Source organism: Halichoerus grypus, chromosome 11, assembly GCF_964656455.1.
Source record: "Halichoerus grypus chromosome 11, mHalGry1.hap1.1, whole genome shotgun sequence".
Classification (NCBI taxonomy): Eukaryota; Metazoa; Chordata; class Mammalia; order Carnivora; family Phocidae; genus Halichoerus; species Halichoerus grypus.
The window spans coordinates 11,713,869-11,733,311 of record NC_135722.1 but is presented as its reverse complement, the minus strand read 5'-3'; the positions used below and the strand labels follow the sequence as shown (position 1 = coordinate 11,733,311).

The 19,443-nt window shown below is 44.5% G+C and overlaps 1 protein-coding gene across 6 annotated transcripts; it reads left to right on the top strand.

Annotated features, from left to right (window-relative positions):
• Nucleotides 1-3,172: 3,172 nt before the first annotated feature.
• Nucleotides 3,173-17,572, top strand: FAM111B (FAM111 trypsin like peptidase B). 6 transcript variants are annotated; one of them, XM_036110557.2, is made up of 7 exons: nucleotides 3,173-3,313; nucleotides 4,680-4,838; nucleotides 6,614-7,484; nucleotides 9,337-9,474; nucleotides 10,359-10,405; nucleotides 11,253-11,419; nucleotides 13,808-17,572. In XM_036110557.2, exons 3-7 carry the CDS (start codon nucleotides 7,360-7,362, stop codon nucleotides 15,923-15,925), a joined length of 2,595 nt encoding a protein of 864 aa, XP_035966450.1. In that variant the 5' UTR covers nucleotides 3,173-3,313; nucleotides 4,680-4,838; nucleotides 6,614-7,359; the 3' UTR covers nucleotides 15,926-17,572. The 6 variants fall into 6 exon arrangements, with proteins under 6 accessions (XP_035966450.1, XP_077914104.1, XP_077914106.1 ...); XM_078057978.1 differs by having other exon boundaries at nucleotides 6,617-9,474; XM_078057980.1 differs by having other exon boundaries at nucleotides 6,614-9,474; nucleotides 11,310-11,419.
• The last annotated feature ends 1,871 nt before the right edge of the window (nucleotides 17,573-19,443 follow it).

Here is a 19,443-nt window from a genome sequence, read left to right as displayed (position 1 = left end):
AGAGGGAAAGGGAGAGGGAGAAGCAGGCTCCCCACTGAGCAGAGAGCCCTATGTGGGGCTGGATCCCAGGACCCTGGGATCATGACCTGAGCCAAAGGCAGACACTTAACTGTCTAAGCCACCCAGGCACCCCCACCATTCAGTTTTTAAACACTTCCATCATAATGAAAGGAAAATGTTAGTTGAAGTGGGGTTTGAGCACACTATGTTTTCCAGGATAATAGCACATGACTTTTCCCTAGTGCTTGTTGAGGAAAGTTTTAAAACACTCGTTACCTTAAAGAAAGGAAGTTGGTAGTTGCAGGACAGATTCAGTACAATGTAGTTTCTAAGAGGGAAGCACATGACCTTTTCCATATGCTTCTCTTTTTTTGTTCCTTTTAAAAAACCTTTTTAGGGGCACCTGGGTGCACAGTAGGTTAAGCATCCGACACTTGGATTCAGCTCAGCGTCGTGGGATCAAGGCTGAGTGCTCAGGGTGGAGTCAGCTTGAGGATTCTCTATCTCCCTCTGCCCCTCTCCTACTCACACATGCTCTCTCTCTCTCTCTAAAATAAATAAACAAATCTTTAAAAAAATTTCATTTGGAAATAATTTCAAACTTAACACAAATTTCAAGAAAATAGTAGTAGAATGAACACCCATTACCTCGTCCATATTTACCCACTGTTCCCATTTCCCTCCATTTGTTTTAGACTTGAGCTCATACTTGCTTGGGCCCCCTCCCTCTGTACTCACAACATAAATACATGGTATGTTCTCATGACCCATGTGGAGCACCTTGCATGTGCCATTGCATTTCACCTCTACATTCTTCAGTGTATATTCCTAAGAATATGGATATTCATTACATAGTCACAGTATTTTATCACCTGTAAACTTAAGATTGATATAATATGATTATTTTCTATACCATCCCTATTCCAATTTTGTCAGTTGACCCAATAGTGTCTTTTATACCATTTTCCCCTTTTGTACAGACTCTAGTTTGGGATCAGGTATTCCATTTACTTACCATGTCTCTTGGGCTCTTCACTGGCTTTGTTTGTTTACTTTTTATTTAAATTCTGGTTATTTAACATACTGTGTAATATTAGTTTCAGGTGTACAATTTAGTGATTCAACACTTACATACAACACCTGATGCTCATCACATGAAGTGCCCTCCTTAATCCCCATCACCTTTTTCACCCATCCCCTTGCCCACCTCCCCTCTGGTCACCATCACTAACTGATTCTGATATAAGCTCAGGGTTGGGAACCACCAAGCACTTGTACAGAGTTACTAATCAGGTGAAAGCCAAAGAAGCAGAGAACTCTGAACCATGAACAGGGTTGCTTTCTTACCTCTCTTCCCAGGTTGTCAGGAAAATTTGGGTGAGGAGCCCGGAACAGTTACATTCTCAAAGTCAGTTAGAGTAGAATATCTGAACAAAATCCTCTCTGTAAGGGAAGATATTCTGAAGCTCAGTACCTCCAATGAGAGCAAACCTGGAACCTGGTGTGAACATGCCCTCCAGATGTCGAGTTTGAGACATATTAAAAAACATGTTCTAATCAATATTGTGGCTTTCTTCAATATTGTTATTTCTTACACATTTTTGTATTTCTCCTATATCAGTTTTTGAGTGAGGAGAAGACAAATTCATTCCCTGGGATGAATAAAAGTTGTCAAATGGACAAAATGGACAACTTTTCAAAGGCAGGTATCTCATCAAGGACACGAGTGCTTGAGAGCTCTAGAATGGGATGGTATCAGAAATTACAGGAGTGGGGACTAAAAGTTTGTTTGTCTTGTCTTGTTTCCACAGTGAGGATCTAAACTTGATCTCTCTCATTCTGTGCTGGAAAAGGACCGCTGGAAACCAGGTCAGAATGAGAGAAGCCTGCCCAACCTCCAGCATGGCACACAGACCCTGCCAGCCCACTATGCTGGGCCTAAAGGGGGCTCAGGCATGAAGGCACATGGACCTCACCAGTGATGTGTGAATAGGCCATACTTGGATGGATACTGAAACCAGGGTGTCCAAAGACAGCTGATGGCGCATTACATGAAATATCTGTGTCAGGAGAGTGTTCCATATACCTCTCTGTGCCGGCAAGGGTGGGATGCTGTCTGGTTTCTTTGTGGCCTCATGTGCATGGCCCCAGTGGACCTGCTACCCACAGAAATTACTTCCATTTGTTTAAATGTCAAAGCTCTTTAGTCATCTTGGGAAAGTCCTCTATAATACTGAAGCACAAGTCACAAAATAGCTTTCTTTAACTCACAGATGTTTATTGGGCATTTATGATGTGCTGGGAACTTTTCTAATGTTGAGGCAGGATGTTAAAAGGCCCTGCTACAATCCTAAACAACTCACAATCTGGCGAGACCAGACCTTGGAGGTGGTTGGTGCAGCGCCTCCATGTATGATGGGTGTTCTTGGGATAGAAGAGGTTACCAGTAAGCATGTGACAGGGAAGCTAGGGGCAGTTCTTACTGCTGGGAGTCAGAACAGTTTATGAAACTGGATAGATAGAATCTACTATCAAAAATATAAATGAGGGACTTTAATAAAATTGTCAATAGAATAGGCCTAGTCTGTTTAGAGGGTTTGTTGTAAATAACCCTGCTACTTATGGATTTTGAGGCACTGCTATGCTAAATAATGAATGTCAGTCTCCTAGTTTGTGACTAGCAAAGTATAAAAGGTGAAATCCCAAACAAATGGCTTTCCTAGGCTAACTTCACCCACTCACACAAGTAGCATTTATCACTGTGATGTGGAAAATGGCACCCAAAGGATCAAGTTCCATGGCCTCGAGTCCTCTGCTAGATGTGGTATTTCCTGTGACTCCTTTCTCATACCCTTCACTAGTCATTTGTGAAGCTTGATCCTGGGTTAGGTGTTCCTGTGAGTCTGGCTCTTTGTTCAGCCCTTTGTGTTTTTCCCTGTGTGGTCTCAGGAGAAAGATCTGGTATCAGAAGGGTTCCTGGAAGAAGTAACAAGGATGGTGAGGATGGAAGAGTGAGTAGGGGTGAACCAGATGAAAAAGTGGTGAGAAATTCCAGATGAACGAGAGAATATGTGCCAGGCACTATGATAAGCAATTTATAATTGAAAATTGATATTACTAATTCAGAATCCCTGAATTATACACTTCAGGAAGAGCACAAATACAACAATGGCCTCTTCTGGCCCTGCCCTGCAACCCTGCCACTGGAATGTGAAACACTGTGCACACTGAAGCTACTGTATAAAACAAGAAATCTTAACAGAATTGGCTCTGGGTGATTGGCCAATGCCCACCCCCATCTCTCCAACAAAAGGTAAACCATAGAATTTCCTGTTTATGTTTGATATGATTATAAATGATGCAACTCCAATAATTACCCTGTAATTACCTCTGTACCCTAAGATGGCACAGCAAGTTTACCTGCAGAGACAGCCCACTCGGATCAATTGTTGGGCTGCCCCAACTCCCGAATTCAGGCCTCGTTGAAGGTAGAAGAAAATACTGCTTGCTGTGTCAAGGGAAGATTCATATGCAAACTCGAGACTCGGGTCACAATTCAGGGGAGTTCGCTTCCACGGGAAATTTGGGTCGGCCCAGGTTCATGGGACGCCCAGGACAACTGTGGGTGGCTGGTATGAAGGTGCTGATAAAATATGAGCACTGGGTCTGCCTTGAGAAAGAGTGAAGAGAGTCCCAGGTGGAGCGGGGATCAAGATGGTGAACCAAGTTGCAGGTGTCTGTCTCCTTCACACCAATAACTATATGAAATAATGGGGAAAATAAAAGAAACAAAATCAGAATAAATCTGCAACAGCAAAGCAAAAGAAAAGAAAAGGCAATGTCAGTTGGCCTGAAATTTTGAGCAGAGAGATGAACCTGGAGGAAACCCCAGGTGCCAACACATCACAGGGCAGACTGCTGTGGAGACAGGAACTACATAAAACCTTCACGTTTGGGGATAGGGAAGAAAGAAGTGGGTGGGAGGTGGCCTAGCATATGCCCTCCCTGGGCCCATCCTGTCAAGCCCCATCTCTCCTCCATCCTCAAGCCCCTGTTGGTCCTCAACAGCAGGGCACTGGTGACATTTACCCACAGGCTGACCTGGTGAGTACAGGCACTCAGACTAGAGATGCAGAGCTTGCCTGGTAGGTAGCTGAAGGTCACATGGAGGGACCAGGCACCTCCACTAAGGAATCTTAATTCACTTCTCCATCATATTCACTGATTAACTTTTTATTGATCAATAATATTTTCCCTAGTATTCATAAATGAATACAAATTTCTCTCCTACTATAGGAGATAAAGTGCCAGCTCTTCTCCCTCGGCTTCCCCGGTGCACCCCAATAAGATGATGTCTTTCTAAAGATTCAGCCCTTGTCCTTCTCCCTCCTCACATCCAGAGGAGTGAGTAGATGGTCTAGACCAAACCTCTCTTCCCCCAGCCCTGCTGGCTGGGAGCACAACCCTGGTGGTTCAGACCAGATGTGGTAGACTCGCCCTTGCTGTCAGTCATTTCCAGAGGGTCTACCATGGTCATTGAGATTTAACCATATACATAAATTTGGCCAGACTTTTTTGCTCATCGCTGTTTCCTCTCCTTGTTATCTGCTCTTGTCTGAGGTCTGTGTTCCTATTTACTTGCTCTGTGGTTAGCATTCTTCCTCCACTATTTTCTACAGATGAGTATGTTAGTGATATGATTTCTGAAGTCTTCCAAAGCCGCAGATATCTTTCTCCGATCCTCAGGGGACTGACACCCTGTGACCCCACGTTCGAGACTGATGACATTCTATTTCCTCCATCTTATGTATGATGAACCTGAGGCTCAAAGAAAGTAGGTAACTTGTTCAAGGTCATGCAGCCAGTACGAAGTGGATGACTAGCCATGGGGGGTTTCAGAGTGATTAACAATCAAAAGCACAAGATAAAACAGGGCTGGACCCAATGTCGTGTTTATAAAATGATGTAGGGCTTGGGGCGCCTGGGTGGCTCAGTTGGTTAAGCGACTGCCTTCGGCTCAGGTCATGATCCTGGAGTCCCGGGATCGAGTCCCGCATCGGGCTCCCTGCTCGGCAGGGAGTCTGCTTCTCCCTCTGACCCTCCTCCCTCTCATGCTCTCTGTCTCTCATTCTCTCTCTCTCAAATAAATAAATAAAATCTTTAAAAAAAAAAAAAATAAAAAAAATAAAATGATGTAGGGCTGGACAGAGCTGGCAGAGCATATCCTTCCTCCTCGGGAGTGCTGCCGGGGCCCTGGTGCAAATGCCAGGCTCAGTCGCAGCAAGGGGTGGGGATGTCACAGAGGAGCTAATGTGTATCTGCAATCGACTTTGTCCCTGGCTAGTTATGCTAGCTCTTCCTGGACGTATCACTCATTCCCACTGATTATGAATCATATAATAACCTCCGCACCCTGAGTAGGTTTCTCACGATGTTCTCCTTAAATTATGCCGAAACTGGTAAACTCAGAAGATTCATGTGTCATTTGTTCAGACCATCGGGTGGCTAAGAAGTCACTCCAAGGTCAACTCTCAGGGGTCCTTGGCTCCTGTATAGGAAGTGGGTCAGTTAGGGTGAGGACAGGCTGTTCAACCATTCTGTTCAACCTTTCTTCAGGGGCAAATCCAGGCTCCGAGATTAGATCTCCTGGCTCCTAGCCCAGAACACCCGGTACAACCCCACCAGCACCTTAAGGGAGAAGATGCTGAGAGAGACAAGAGCAGAGTCTCTGAACTGTAACTGAGTTCCTGGAGGGATCTGTGTATGGGACATTTACCTGTCCTTCCTGTGGGATAGGGCCTGAAAAGTGGGAGAGAAGAGGAAGAGGCTGCAGCTAAGTGGGCCAGAGGAAAGGGTTGGGTGCCCCTGGCCCTGAGGATTGCAAGAATGGAGGAGACAAAGGAGGCACGAACAAGCTGTCCCCCATATTCCATGTTCTCCCACCTCAGCCCAGGGCTTTCCCCTCCACCTCCTGCCCTTTGGTTCTGTTGCTTTCCTCCCACTATGGGACTCCCCCTTGCCCATCTACAAGCTAGATACTGATGTGAGGAGGCAAAACTAAGCCAATGGAAAATGATCCTATTTATTACAGAGTGAGATACTGTATATGGACAATAAAGCAGGATAGGGAGACAGAAGACATACGGGGGTGGGGGGCATATTCAATAGGAAGTGGTCAGGGAAGGCCACCCTGAAAACCTGGTGTTGTTCTGAAGAAAGAAGGAAGAGAGCCAGGCACAGATCCGGGTGAAAGCTTCCAGACTGAGGAAGCTCTGCAGGAAGTGCCCGAGATGGTCCATTGGGGTGAATGAAGAAACTATTTGAACCTCCATTTATATTTTTATCTAAACATGAAAAGTTACATGCGCCTAACATTTACTATGTTATTAAAATATATAATGTAAATAAGTATATATGGGGTGAGTGCTCGACTTGCTAACAATTATACCCGTGAGAAATTAAAAGTTCAGAGATTACTACAGCACAGCCTAAGGCAATAATCTGAAAGGCCAGGGTAAATTTTTTCCATCATATTACCTGGAAGAAAACTGGTATCTATATGCTGTGTCTATCTTTTTGATCTGTGTACATCTTTTTCTCCTTTACTTTACAGCAGAGTCCCCTATTCTTCTGTATTTTCAATACCAACTAGACCCATGCCTGGCAGAGGAGTCCCGAATAAAGGAATAGATGACTGGACAGACAGAAGGATGCATCAGTGTACAGACCTGTTTCACCGAACCCGCATGCACTGAAATGCTACAAAGGCAGCCTTGGCACAATAAAGGACTTTGGCTTTGGCATCTGACAGGAGTGAAAATCCTTTCAAGGACCACCCACAGGCGACTTACTTCCCTTGTTTCCTAATCTGTGAAATAGGAAATGAATTAAGCAGAAAGAGGAAATGAGGCAATGCTCTGGACAATTTCAAATTACAATGCCTGATGTTTAGTGGACACTTCCCACTCTGCTCTTCTGACCCCCAGGCCCACGCACTCTGCTCCCCATTGTCAGCACCCAGAAATACTTAGCTGCTAAGGCAATGACAGGTGCCACGCTGGCTTTGCCCCCTCGAAGCCTTTCACAAAACCGCCAAGGACCCAGAGTGATGAACCCAGAGACCAGCGAAGTGGGCCTTAGTTAACTGAGACCAAGGCAGCTAGAAAAAGAGGGTTGAGCCAGTCTGAGCTAAAGCAACCTTGACAGAAGCAGGTCCTTTCAGGGAGTACCTGACGCGGCATAGGCCACTGCCACCTCTCCATCGGTGCCACAAGTGCAGCCCCCTAAAGGGGTGAGAAGCTCTTGGGCAATAGAGAATGAAGGAGTGGGCAAACCAACACCAAGCTGCCTTTGGAGACAATGAGTGTCAAACCTCACCCGCTTCCCCGCCTCCTTTTCCCTCCCCTTTCCATCAGGCTCGTTCTCTGGCGCCCTCTGCAGGCCACGCTCGGAACTCCAGCTGTGGTGGAGAACCTTTACTCACAGTGAGTATCCATCCACTGGTGTTGGGAACTGGGCTCCGTTCTTGGGGTCTCTGTTCCCTGCCTGGGCGATCCTGCAAGGGGACTGCCCGTGCTGACCACATCCCCAGGAGCTGCCTGTACGAGAGCCCGCGGGCGAATAGGGAGGGTCACACTGGGAAAAGTGAGGGCTGTGGGGAGCGGCACTGGAGGGGAGCACGGGCAGAAAGTGCTGGGGTGGGCTTGGGTCCTGGAAGCTTATTGGAAGAAAACAGAGAAGCAATGGAAGGGGGCTAAGGACACCGTGCCTGCCTGCTTAATCCTGGCTTTGCTAATAGCTGTTTATCTTTAGGTCAATTGCTTGATGTTTCTCTATGGCCACAATTTCCTTTAAAATGGGGATAAGGGTAGCTGCCTCCTATGCTTGTTAGAGGATAAACCTAGTTAATATTTGTAAATACTTGGAGTACATTTTGGTCACTGAAATTAACAGTTGGCCTTAGAGATGGCCACCAACAGCACTGGCATCATCTCTTGAGAAATGCAAGTTGCCGGGCCATACTCCAGCCTTAGCGAGTCAGCATCTCCACGGAGGGAGCTCAGAAATCTGTTTTGACAAGCTGACCAGAGTATTCTGATGCATCATAAACTTTGCGAAGCCCTGGTCTGAGTTTCCGCGGTTTTTAAAGCTACCCAAGTGGTAAGTTGGAACAGGAATGGAAGGAGAATCAGAAAGGGGCAGACCGGTTTAAGTAACAAGTAGGGAATCAAGACCCGCAAGAGGGGAGTGAACTTGCCCAAGGTCTCCCTGCAAGCTATGACACTCTAAGGTTAAACTCCTCCAGTGCACCACAGTCCCCAACTAGTTCCATGGTCTTAGGCAAACTGTCCTGTTTCCTAATCTGTGAAATGGGAGCAAGCGCCAACCTAACTCCAAGGGTGACTGCGAAGATCCCATGAGACCCAAATATGTCAACTACAAAACACCGGCCAGCTGGGAATAGGGGCTGAACTACAGTGATCAACCAACCCCAGGCCCCAGAGCCTGAGATGCCTGCAAGGCCCTGGGCCCTCGCCGGGCTGATTTCCCTCTAAGAGGTCCTTGATAAAATAAGACTCCTCCGGTAAATCACGGGGGCGGGGGCTGGGGGGAAGATTTAGGGAGAAGTTCAGATCTCTGGGCTTCTTGCTTTGGCCTAAGTGTGTGCATTAGCCTCTCGGTGAGGCTGGTTCATTTGATGGGGGGGCCAAGTCCCACTAGACAGACCACAGGAGCGCTGCTGCCCGCTTTGGGCCCTTTAGACCGCTGGAAGCCCGTGCTGCGCCCGGCTAACACACGAAGACTCTGGCCAGGCCTCTGCCCAATTCAGGCCGGCCCTCCAGCAGCCGCTGGGTGCCGCCCGGGATGCGCCTCGCGCCACCGCCCACCCCGCAGGCCGAACCATAGCCCGGCGGCTCCAGACGCAGGCCCAGAGCGCCCGTCCCGCCTACGCGCTGCGGACTCGGCCCCGCGAGAGCGGGAATCGCAGGCTCCTCCCACTCCCGCCCGCGCTCGCTCAGCTCCCCGCCCGACCGCAGCCCCACAGACCCGGGCGAGCGGGGGGAGAGTGCGCAGTCGGTCCCGGAATGAGATGCCGGCCCGGGGCCCGCGTGGGGAGTGCGTGTGCGGAGGGACCGAGCCGCAGCCTCAGGCGGCGCCCGCGCGCGGGCTAATTCCCCGAAATCCAGCCTCTGCGCCCTCCAGCTCACCGGATGGGGTCCGCGCCCAGCCTCTCCCGCCCGCCTCCCCGGTGCCGGGAGCGGCCAATGGGTTCCTGAAGTGGCTGTGTTCCTGGCCAATGAGGGCAGACACCGCCCTCTCGCCTCCCGTTGGCAGGACCAAGAGCGCGGGCGTGCGCACTTCCACTTTCCCCCGAGGGAAGAGAGCCCGCGGGGAGCCGTCCGTGCCACGTCTTCTCAGCTCTTGCGACTCCCGAGGCAGCGGTCACCGGCCCCGTGGACACGCTCCGCATCTGTGAGTGGTGCTCTGGTCCTCAGTGGGACGTGGAGCCCTTAGGGGTGGTCGTCAAGAGCACTAGGCAAAACCTTGGTCCTGAGCCAAGAAGTTTTGTAAGGGATAAGCAAGAAGTTTGGGGGTTAAGGGATAAGCAGCCTCCCATTGTAGGAACCTCCTTCCCGCCCCCCACCCTCAAAGATCAAGACTTTTCCTCCTAGAAAGACACCTGGAGATCAGCTAGGAAGCTGTTTCAGCTACCCTGTTGTGTGCCTGGGCATCAGGAGAGGGGGATGGGGGGGATGCGGAGGCGGGAACGTTCTGGGCTGGGGGTGGGGGGGGGACACGGATCAAATATCATAACTGCAGCCCAGAGTCACTGAATCATGATCTTTGAGGGTGGGATCCGGTATATCTTCCTTTTTAACAAGCCCAGAGGGGTAATTCACAGGAACAATAAAAGGTTGATCTACACCAAACATCTTCATTTACAAATGAGGAACCCCAGATCCCTGGGAGGGGTGTAGGGAGAGGGTTTGACGGTTCGGGGTGGTTCTTTCTTGGCCTTAGGTACTTTCTTCCATTGCTGCTCTGCTCAGTTCTCCCCGGAATACCTGAGAGGAACCCTCTTCGTGTATCCCAAGTTCTCGGTGTGGGGAGGGCATTCCCTTCTGTGTCCTGTCACCTCTGCCACCTCCCTCTCTCTGACTCTTCAACTCAGGGATTCCAGCTGGCTCTGCCGTACTGCCCCCCTCGCAGCCTGGCCTGGGATCTCTCAAGCGGGCAGCTGCAGTAATCACAGGGGGTGCCCTATTTGTACTGTCCTTAATTGCATGATGGCCAGCCAGTTCCTTGTAAATCATTGTTACCTATCTTTTGCCCATTTTGTCTTGTTTTGTTTTCAGTGTGGAGGCTAAATCTGGTCCCTGTTACATTTGGCCAGAGTTTCAAGGTAATAACTATTTCAATGTTCTTTGCTACTAGTTCTGTGAACGGTGTCCCTTCTGGATCTGTTTCTGTTCCTCAGTTTCTTTCTTCATTAGAGGTCCTATTTTCCTCTGCTGTTCATGCCTGGTGATTTTGTATTGGACATCCAGCTTTGTTAATTCCACATTTTGGGGTGCCAGAAATGTTTCAATTCTCATTGATCTTCTTAAGCTTTGCTCTAGTGCCCAGTTATGTGACTTGCAAACAGTTTGATCCCGGCAAATGTTGCCATTCAACTTCCTCAGGTGGGACCAGGGCAGCCTTCAGTCTGGGGCTACTTTTATCCCATTACGGAGACAATACCTTCCTGAATACTCGACCTGATACCTCATGCATGGTGAAGTTTTCTAGTTTGGCTTTTGGGAGCAGAAACTATTCTCAGGCCTGAGTGAGCCTCAGAACTGTTCCACTTTTTCCTTTAAGTGGTTCTTCCCCTGGCTTCCAGTAGCCTCCTCACATGCATGGACTGACCGATACTCGGCTGAGATTTCAGGGGGTACCCATTGCAGATCTCCGATCCTGTGTGTAGCTGTAGCTCTCTTCTCTCTAGTAGTCTGCCCTACAAACTCCAGCCACTTCGGCCTCCCATGACCCTGAGCTTGTCTTCTCAACCCAAGGAAACTGCCAGGCTCTGCTGTTTCCCTTCCCTGAGATATGGTCTGGAAACACTCCCCAGGCAGAAAGCTAGAGGTTCATGGGGATTACCTCATTTGATTTCTGTCTCTGAGAGGTAGGAGATCACTGTTCTGCACTGCCTGGGGCCCAGTGTTTGGAAAGTTGTTTCATGTACCTTGTCTTTCCTTTGTTTTTAGTCATTGCAAGTGGGAGGGTAAATCCAACCCTTGTTTCTCTGACTTGGCCACTAGCAGAAGTGAGTCATAGTTTCTTAGAAGTCATCATGAACTCCATGAAACCTGAAGAGAACAAGTCATTCACTGCTACAGAAAATGGCCGGGGTACCAGACCTGAAGAGTCACAGGTGTGTCTCCTTTTTAACAACTCTTGGCTGGAGCAGCATACTCTAACCATAGTACGGTATTAGGATCCTGGAAGGGGATAAGCTCATAAAGAATGGCGGTTATAAACCCTTCCTCTGTGTTGTGGAAATTTTGTATTTGGGAGATCACATCTATAAGTGCCTGTCAAAACCAAATGATAGTGTATGAATTAGCAGTGCAAAGTGTGCCTTGTTAGACAACAAGATCACTAACAAACACTGTAGATGCTTGATATCAGAAGGACAGACAGGCCAAAATAATTAAGTAAGCAGTTACTGCTTACTGAGAAATTAGTGTGTACCTGAAATTACTCTTGCAATGTCCTGTGGATTATCTCATTCAACATTTAATAAAACAATAGATATTGTTATCATCCCTGTTTTAAAATTGAAGAAACTGAAACCCACTTTTCTTAAAGTTGCAAAAATGATGAACTTGAGGGTGAGGATTTGAATCCAAGCAGTCAGACTTCAGAGTCGGTTTTTGAAGATTACAGTAGGCTTTATTTCAATAAAAATAAAATAGGAAAAGCAAGCCTTTACACTTTTTAGAAAAAAAATAGAATAATTCTATGAAAGGTAATCTTATGACATAGAGTGATTAATAAACGTGACAACAGAAAACTAAGGATTTCTTATCTGGAATGATGCCTGATGAGAATGAAAAAGCAAGTCAGATACTCCAAGAATATGTTTAAGACATATAATAAATAAACAACTCGTGTCTGAATATAGAAAGGATTTTCAGTGATCAAAAGGAATATAGTCCAATAGAAAAACGGGCAAGAGACATGAACAGGCAGAAGCACGAAAAGGCATTCAACTCCCATTAGTAAGTAAACTAATTAAGATGCCATTTCACACCCACAAGATTGGCAAATGTCGACAGTTGGGCAGTACTGACTTTGGATGAGGATGTAGATGTCCCACAGTGGAAGTACAAGGTGGTACAACCATTCTGTAAATAATATGGCAGTATTTAATAAAGGGAAGTATTCAGAGATCCTAAATTGGAGCAGTCCCACTCCTACCCCTGAGTGACATTCTTGCACGTGTACACCAGGAAACATTCAAGGATATTCACAGCAGGATGGAACCACTGTTTTTTTGTAGAAAAAACCTGGAAATGAATAAATGCAAAGGAAAAGGAAAGCACCATGAGAGGAAGAAACTCACTGTGCCTGAAACCAGACAGAGCTCATTCAATTGCACTGGCCTCCTAAATAAACCAAGCCCCTCTGTCCCTCCTGAGTTTACTCTCTCCAGCTTTATTCTTCTGTTCATATAGAATAGGTCCAAGACTTGAGACTCCACAAGAATTCCCATCTAAGTTCTACTGAATCCTGTGGTGTCATGCTTTTCACTTATGTCCTTGGTTTTGATTCCTGTTGCCATCAGATTATCAATACTTTTTCCCAGGCTATTGCCAACTGGTTCTATGTGTATATGTTTTTGAATATGTATATTTATGTGTATATGCCCATGTGTATTTACTTGTATATCTATCCGATCCTGGGATTTATCAATCATTTTAGTATCTTATGTATTTCCTTACTGCTGTTGAAACATCTACGGAATAGAACTAAACAGATACTTAATGGGAATTTTTGCAAGGTGATGTTTCAGCTGTCCAAGAGGTGCATTCAATAGCTCCAGCTTTACTAGTAAGTAATGCAGATTTTAGAAACAGTCAAATTAAATGGCATCTCCTCTATCAGTTGGTAGACATTTAAAATAATAGTACTGAAATCCTTTGGAGGAGTCAACCATTTGGTTGGCCTCTTTGGGCAGCAAGGGGAGAAGAAGCAGGATGAACTGGTGCAATTTCTCTGGCAAGGAGTTGGGCAGCATAGATGTTGTGAAGTATATTATAACCTTAGTCTCAGTTTTTCTACAGCAGGGAATCTAGCCTAGGGAAATATTCAGATGTTGAGACAAAATGTTTCGTGTGTAGAAATGTTTGTCGTATTTAGAGTAGTAAAAACTTGGAAACAATCTAAGTATCCAGCAACAGAAGAATGGATTAGAAATTATTGTACAGTGAAATATCCTGTAGCCCCTCGAATTGTGTTTTCAGAGGTTGTTGAATGGCATGTATGTCATTAAATGTGTTTCATGACATGTCAATCAATGGCAGATTGCTTAGTGATTTGTATGTGCATGTGAAATCATAGAAACAAATAAAACAACATGTAGAATGGTTATCTCTGGTGATAGAATAACTTGACTGATATTTTTTCTCCATTATTCATTATCCATGTTATTATCCAATTCTTCTTCACAGTATCTATCAGTTTTATAATTAGAAAAATAGGAAACGTTATTATTAAAGGTGGTTCTTACTAAGTTTTTAATCTTTCCTTCTTTAAGGATACTGTCATGAGGCAGACATGTCCTGGCACACCTGCTGCTCATTCTCTGTCTGACAGGAAAGAGCATAGCAGTCCCATTAAGCTTAAAAGTGAAGTCAAGCAGGAAGCCTCTGTGGAAATTCAGAACCGAGACTTGAGCACCAGTAAAAAATGTTCTTTTACTTTTACCTTGAGTGGAAGCTCCAGGAAATCAGACCGTAGTGTGTTTACAGCCCATGGTAAACTCACTGAGAATATCTACTCAGCCCTGAGAGCTAAGGCCAGTTTCAGAGAAAGGATGAAGAATCATTTTAATAAGAACATCCTTGTTTATGAAGAGAAAACTATAGACGGATTTGTAAATTTAGGAATGCCTCTCAAGTGCCTACCTAAAGGTTCCCATTTTAAAATAACATTTGGTCAAAGAAAGGGTAACCAGGAAGATGATCAGATGTTTCGCCAATGTGAAGATCCAAACATGGAATGCGTTCTTTTTCACGTTGTTGCTGTTGGAAAGAATGTAAAGAAGATTGTCAAGATCAAGGAACTTCATGAAAGAGGAAGTACACTTTGTATCTATGCGTTAAAGGGTGAGACTATCCAAGAAGCTCTAAGCAAGGATGGCCGATTTCGGTCCGACCTTGACAAATTTGAATGGAAAGTAATGGAAGATCATCAGAAAATTCATGAAAAGCCGACCCTGGTGGATGAAGTATGTGGAAAAACCTTAGAAATGGACATTTTTAAGAAATGTGTCAGGAGAGGTGCTCCTAAAAAAATTAATCAGAATGAAAATGCCACTGATGAAATCGGTCCCTGGGATCAGATACAGTCTGAGATCAAAGAACACGAACCAGAGACAGATGGGGAAACTGAAGTTGTAGAGTCCAACAGAGAAAAAATCGTCCCACCTCAGAGTCTAGGGCATGGAATTGAAGGTAAAAAACGACGCACAATTTCCAGAATAAGGAGTTATTATAATAATAGTTTTAACAGAAAACACTGGAGGAACAACTCAAGACATAGGCAAAGGCCCCATGTGGGTATGCAGCATGTTATTCAAGCTATCCCGAGGAAGGCAGCTAACCTCTGGCTAAAGAATTGCCAAATATTGGACAAACGTATAATGGATCAATATCCAAATTTTAATAAGGAGGCACTTTGGATGAGAAAGTATTTTCGGGATGAACGGAAGAGAACCAAACTGACAACCTTTCAACAATTCAACATATATAAAAAGTACTTTGGGAAAGTGACTGAAAATTCTACTTCAGTTGCAACCTATGAAGATCTTATTCATCTTAGTAAGTCAGTTGGGTTCATGGAATGGGACAATAATGGAAAAAAAGGTGATGCTACTTGCTTTGTCTTCAATCATGGTTATATTTTCACCTGTCGACATGTAATACATTTTATGGTGGGAGAAGGCACAGATCCAAGTTTGTGGCCAGATATAATAAGCAAATGTGCAAAGGTAACTTTCACTTATAAAAGGTTCCGCCCTATCAATGTTGATTGGTATGACATTGAGCCATGGTTTGGAGTGTCTGATGGACCTCTAGATTATGCCATTCTAAAGCTAAGAAATAATGGAAATGGATTCCCTCCAGGCCTGTTTGGACGAATTTCCTCTCAACCACTTAGTGGTTTGGTTTATTTAATTGGTCACCCAGAAGGCCAGGTCAAGAAGATAGATGGCTGTGCTGTGATTCCTCTAAAGCAGCGGTTAGAGAGGTACCCAGAACAACACCAAGATGGGATGGTAGGACTCCATGCTGCCCCTTATAATGCTTTCTCCATGTTCACCCAAAGAAGTTTCCTACCAGAAGTTTGGAGCACTGACACACTTAGCTATGATACCAGCTTTTTCAATGGGTCCTCTGGCTCCCCAGTGTTTAATACATCTGGTGAATTGGTTGCTATTCATACCGTTGGGCATTTTTACAACCGTGGAGATAAAACCCAAGCCCTTATTGAATATGGCTATTCTATGTGTTCAGTTCTTTGTGACGTTAAACGTAAAAATGAGAGCTTTTATAAATTCTTAAATGAAGGGGAAAACGAGAACCATAACGAAGACCGTAACAAACAAGAGTTGTCACTTCAAGATCATCAGATTGAATCCATGGAACATTAGAAAAATGTTTTCTAGAAACATTTTTTTCAAGAAAATATGCCAATAATTTAGAGTATTTGGGGCTGTTTCCTTAAAGTATAATGAATATTCTTTTAAATTAAAAAAGTTTTAGAGATCATGTGGATGTGCAAAACACATATAAGAGTTTAAGTAAATTCTGATTTTTTTTTTTTTTTTTTTAATTTGAGGCTATCTCAAGCCTCTGTTATATACATACAAAGAATTTGGTATTTACCATCCTGAATGCTTAGGAGGATACATCCATCCCATCTTCCTAACTGGTAAGGTGACCCCATTCTCTGCATCACAAAATAATGGGTAAATAAACCTTTAGAGCGAAGGAAAAAAGATTTATTGTTCCTCTAAAACTCAAAATTCTTTGGTAATCTTAATGTTTTTTCTCTTTTGTGTCACCTGTAACATCAGCCCCTATTGCAAATGCCAACAGAAAATCCTAGCTTTTCTGTTCATTCCTCTAGTTCTGCCCTTCTGTGGAGGATAGAAGCATGACTTGCTAAGTCTCCATGCCCACCCTCTCTTATCCATAGTCTAGGAAGCTAAAATAGAAATATTTCAGTCTAAGTTGCAAGTTAAGATTCGGGTATAAAATAGATGCACTTGCCTGTTATCTGGAAGATAGAGATAAGATGGAAACTCTTTTTTTCTCCATCTTCTGGCAGACTACGTCATAGACGTATTTACCCACTCCCCTAGATAGTCCAGAATTTCTGAGTGATGTGCCTGTCTCCATCACATCAGGATGCAGCTTTTTGTGGTCTAGAGATGAATCCTACCATTCCCTTTCACCCTACTCACATACCCAATACAGCATAGTAGAGTATGGCCAGAATCCAACCACTTAAAATAAAATTTCTACTCAGAAAAGTGAGTGGAAAATACAACAGTGACTGTCCCATGGCAGTGATCAAATTCTGTTGTATCTATGGTGCTTTATTCCCCAGGTCCCCTAAATGAATGGGCCCTGAATATCAATGTTTCTACGTGACCTGACCTCTAAGTCATAATTGATAGAATTTTTGATAGGCACAGGGTTCAAACTAAAGTTCTCTCCCATGATCCAGACCTAGAATATACAAATGCTAGTCAGTCTCGGACTGAGAACCTGTGAGTTCTGGAAGTATGCGGTGACTTTGCTCATAGAGAAACATAAACCTGACACTCCTATATGGTAGGATGGATGATGACCCCCAATGCTATCTAGGTCCTACTACCTAGAAGCTTTGAAAGTTAAATTATGTGGTAAAAGGGACTTTGCTGATGTGATTAAATAAGAATTTTGAGATGGGATGAATATGCTGACTTAACCCAAGTGGGTTCTGAGTGTAATCACAAGTGTCCATGTGAGAGGGACATGGAGAGAGCTTTGAGTACAGAAGAGGAGAAGGTTGTGTGGGAAAAGCACACAAAGGAATGCTGGACCACAGCCTAAGTCATAAAGGCAGCTTTTCTAAGCTAGAAAGGGCAGAAAATGGATTCTTCCCTCCAGACTCCAGAAGGAACTGTCTCCCGACCAAACTCCAGAAGAAACTGATGCTGACACTTTGCTTTTCTTCTCCTAAGATCCATTTTGCCTTTCTGACCACCAGATATGTAAGATAATAAATTTTGCTGCTTTAAGCCATTAAATTTGTGGTGATTTGTCACAAGAACAATAGGAAACTAATATAGAACAGATAGAAAAGTCATGCTGGAAATATGAAGTTAAGCCACACAACTCAACCTATCCAGCCCTGTGATAAAAGGCTAATCAGAAAAACGAAACTTTCGGGGTTCCTGGGCGGATCAATCGGTTAAACATCTGCCTTTAGCTCAGGTCAAGATCCTGGGGTCCTGGAATCGAGCCCCGCATCAGACTCCCTGCTCAGCGGGGAGTCTCTTTCTCCCTCTGCCCTTCCCCCTGGTCAGGCTTGCACGTGCTCTCTCTCTCTCTCTCTCTTTCTCGTACACACACAATCTTAAAACGTGTATTTGTTTTCTTCTTGGGAATAAATAAAATCCTTCCAATAAATAAAATCTTAAAAAGGAAAAGAAAACCAAATGTTCACTGATGGCCACATAATTTAGTTCGGTAGAGTATCTCAAAACTCTTGAGAGGGCACCCAGGATCAAAAACTGAACTTTTGGGGCACCTGGGTGGCTCAGTCGTTATGCATCAGCCTTTGGCTCAGGTCATGATCCCAGGGCCCTGGGATCGAGCCCCGCATCGGGCTCCCTGCTCCCTCTTCCACGCCCCCTGCTTGTGTTCCCTCTCTTGCTGTCTATCTCTCTGTCAAATAAATAAATAAATAAATACATCTTAAAAAAAAAAACAACAACTGAACTTTTGAAAAGTCCTTTGGAATATTTTGTCAGAGGAAATGGACAATAGCAGAGGAGACACGTTTCAAAATAGACTTTTAATTTTAAAGCATAGAAGCATGAAAAAGCAGGATTCTTTCATGAAAGAAGACTTCAAAGTGGCAAATGTTGCTTTGAAAGAGCCATCCTGGCACTAATGATTGACATTGGATGATTTTAATTCTGAGAGGTCTCTCACCATAAAGACAAAACGTAACACCAAAGTTCAAGCTTCCATTTTTCTGTAATATGGAGGACAAAATATTATACAAGGGTGGGTTAAGTAATGCATGGACCCGAAATCATTGGATGTTTTTGTGCTAATACACATTATCAGGTTTGTGTTTGAAAATGGTATTTTTTTCACTGATAAGAAAGGCTTGAAATGGACAATGGCACTAAGCAATATTTCTTGGCAGTGCATTTCCATCAATGCCAGCCAAGAGGAATAGCATTAAACCCCACATTTCTCAGTGCATGACATTTTTCTTCTTTATCATTTGCCACCGCCAAATAAAATGGCATTTTTTCTGAATAAAATACTTTATAAAATGAAAACGATTTTCTTCATGTAGCCTTGGTCTCGGTATGTGGGGACAGTGTAACCCATTCTCATCTCACAAGACTGTTCCATCACAGTCCAAGAGATAGGGTCCCCCTCTGGACCCAGCACACCAAATCCTGGAAAATTCTGGAGGCAGCGTTCAATGTATTTCAAGCTCCTATCATTTTTTCCAAAGTTCTACTGCTCATCCACAAGCCCCGCGTGGAGGCATCCAAGAAGATGTTCTGAAAGCTTCCTTTCCTGTCAACAAAAGAATGTGCATTCATTCAGCCAACATTTACAGAACACCAGGATTACAGAAAATAAATATGACATCAGCCCTTTTCCTTGAGGATCCCACAGCCTAGAAGAAGAAACAGATGGACAAAAACTACTAATTCTTTGTCTGCTTCAAAATGTTCCTGAACAATTAAGAGGGAGATAACCCTATGTGCTTTATGATACATTTCACAGCAGAAAGTGAGCATCATATATTGTAGTACGTCTCAAAGAATTCCAATCATATATCCCGAGGAAGAAGAAAATAAGCGTATGTCTTAAGAGTGCAGAGATATGGATAGACCAGAACAGTCTTCAGTTTTGTTTGAAGATGCAT

Coding starts and splice junctions, on each gene's coding strand:
- FAM111B (XM_078057978.1), top strand. CDS start 8,699: ATGGGGGGGCCAAGTCCCACTAGACAGACCACAGGAGCGCTGCTGCCC. Junction 10,406..11,252: donor CATTTGGCCAGAGTTTCAAG/GTAATAACTATT, acceptor CTTTGTTTTTAG/TCATTGCAAGTGGGAGGGTA. Junction 11,420..13,807: donor CCAGACCTGAAGAGTCACAG/GTGTGTCTCCTT, acceptor TCCTTCTTTAAG/GATACTGTCATGAGGCAGAC.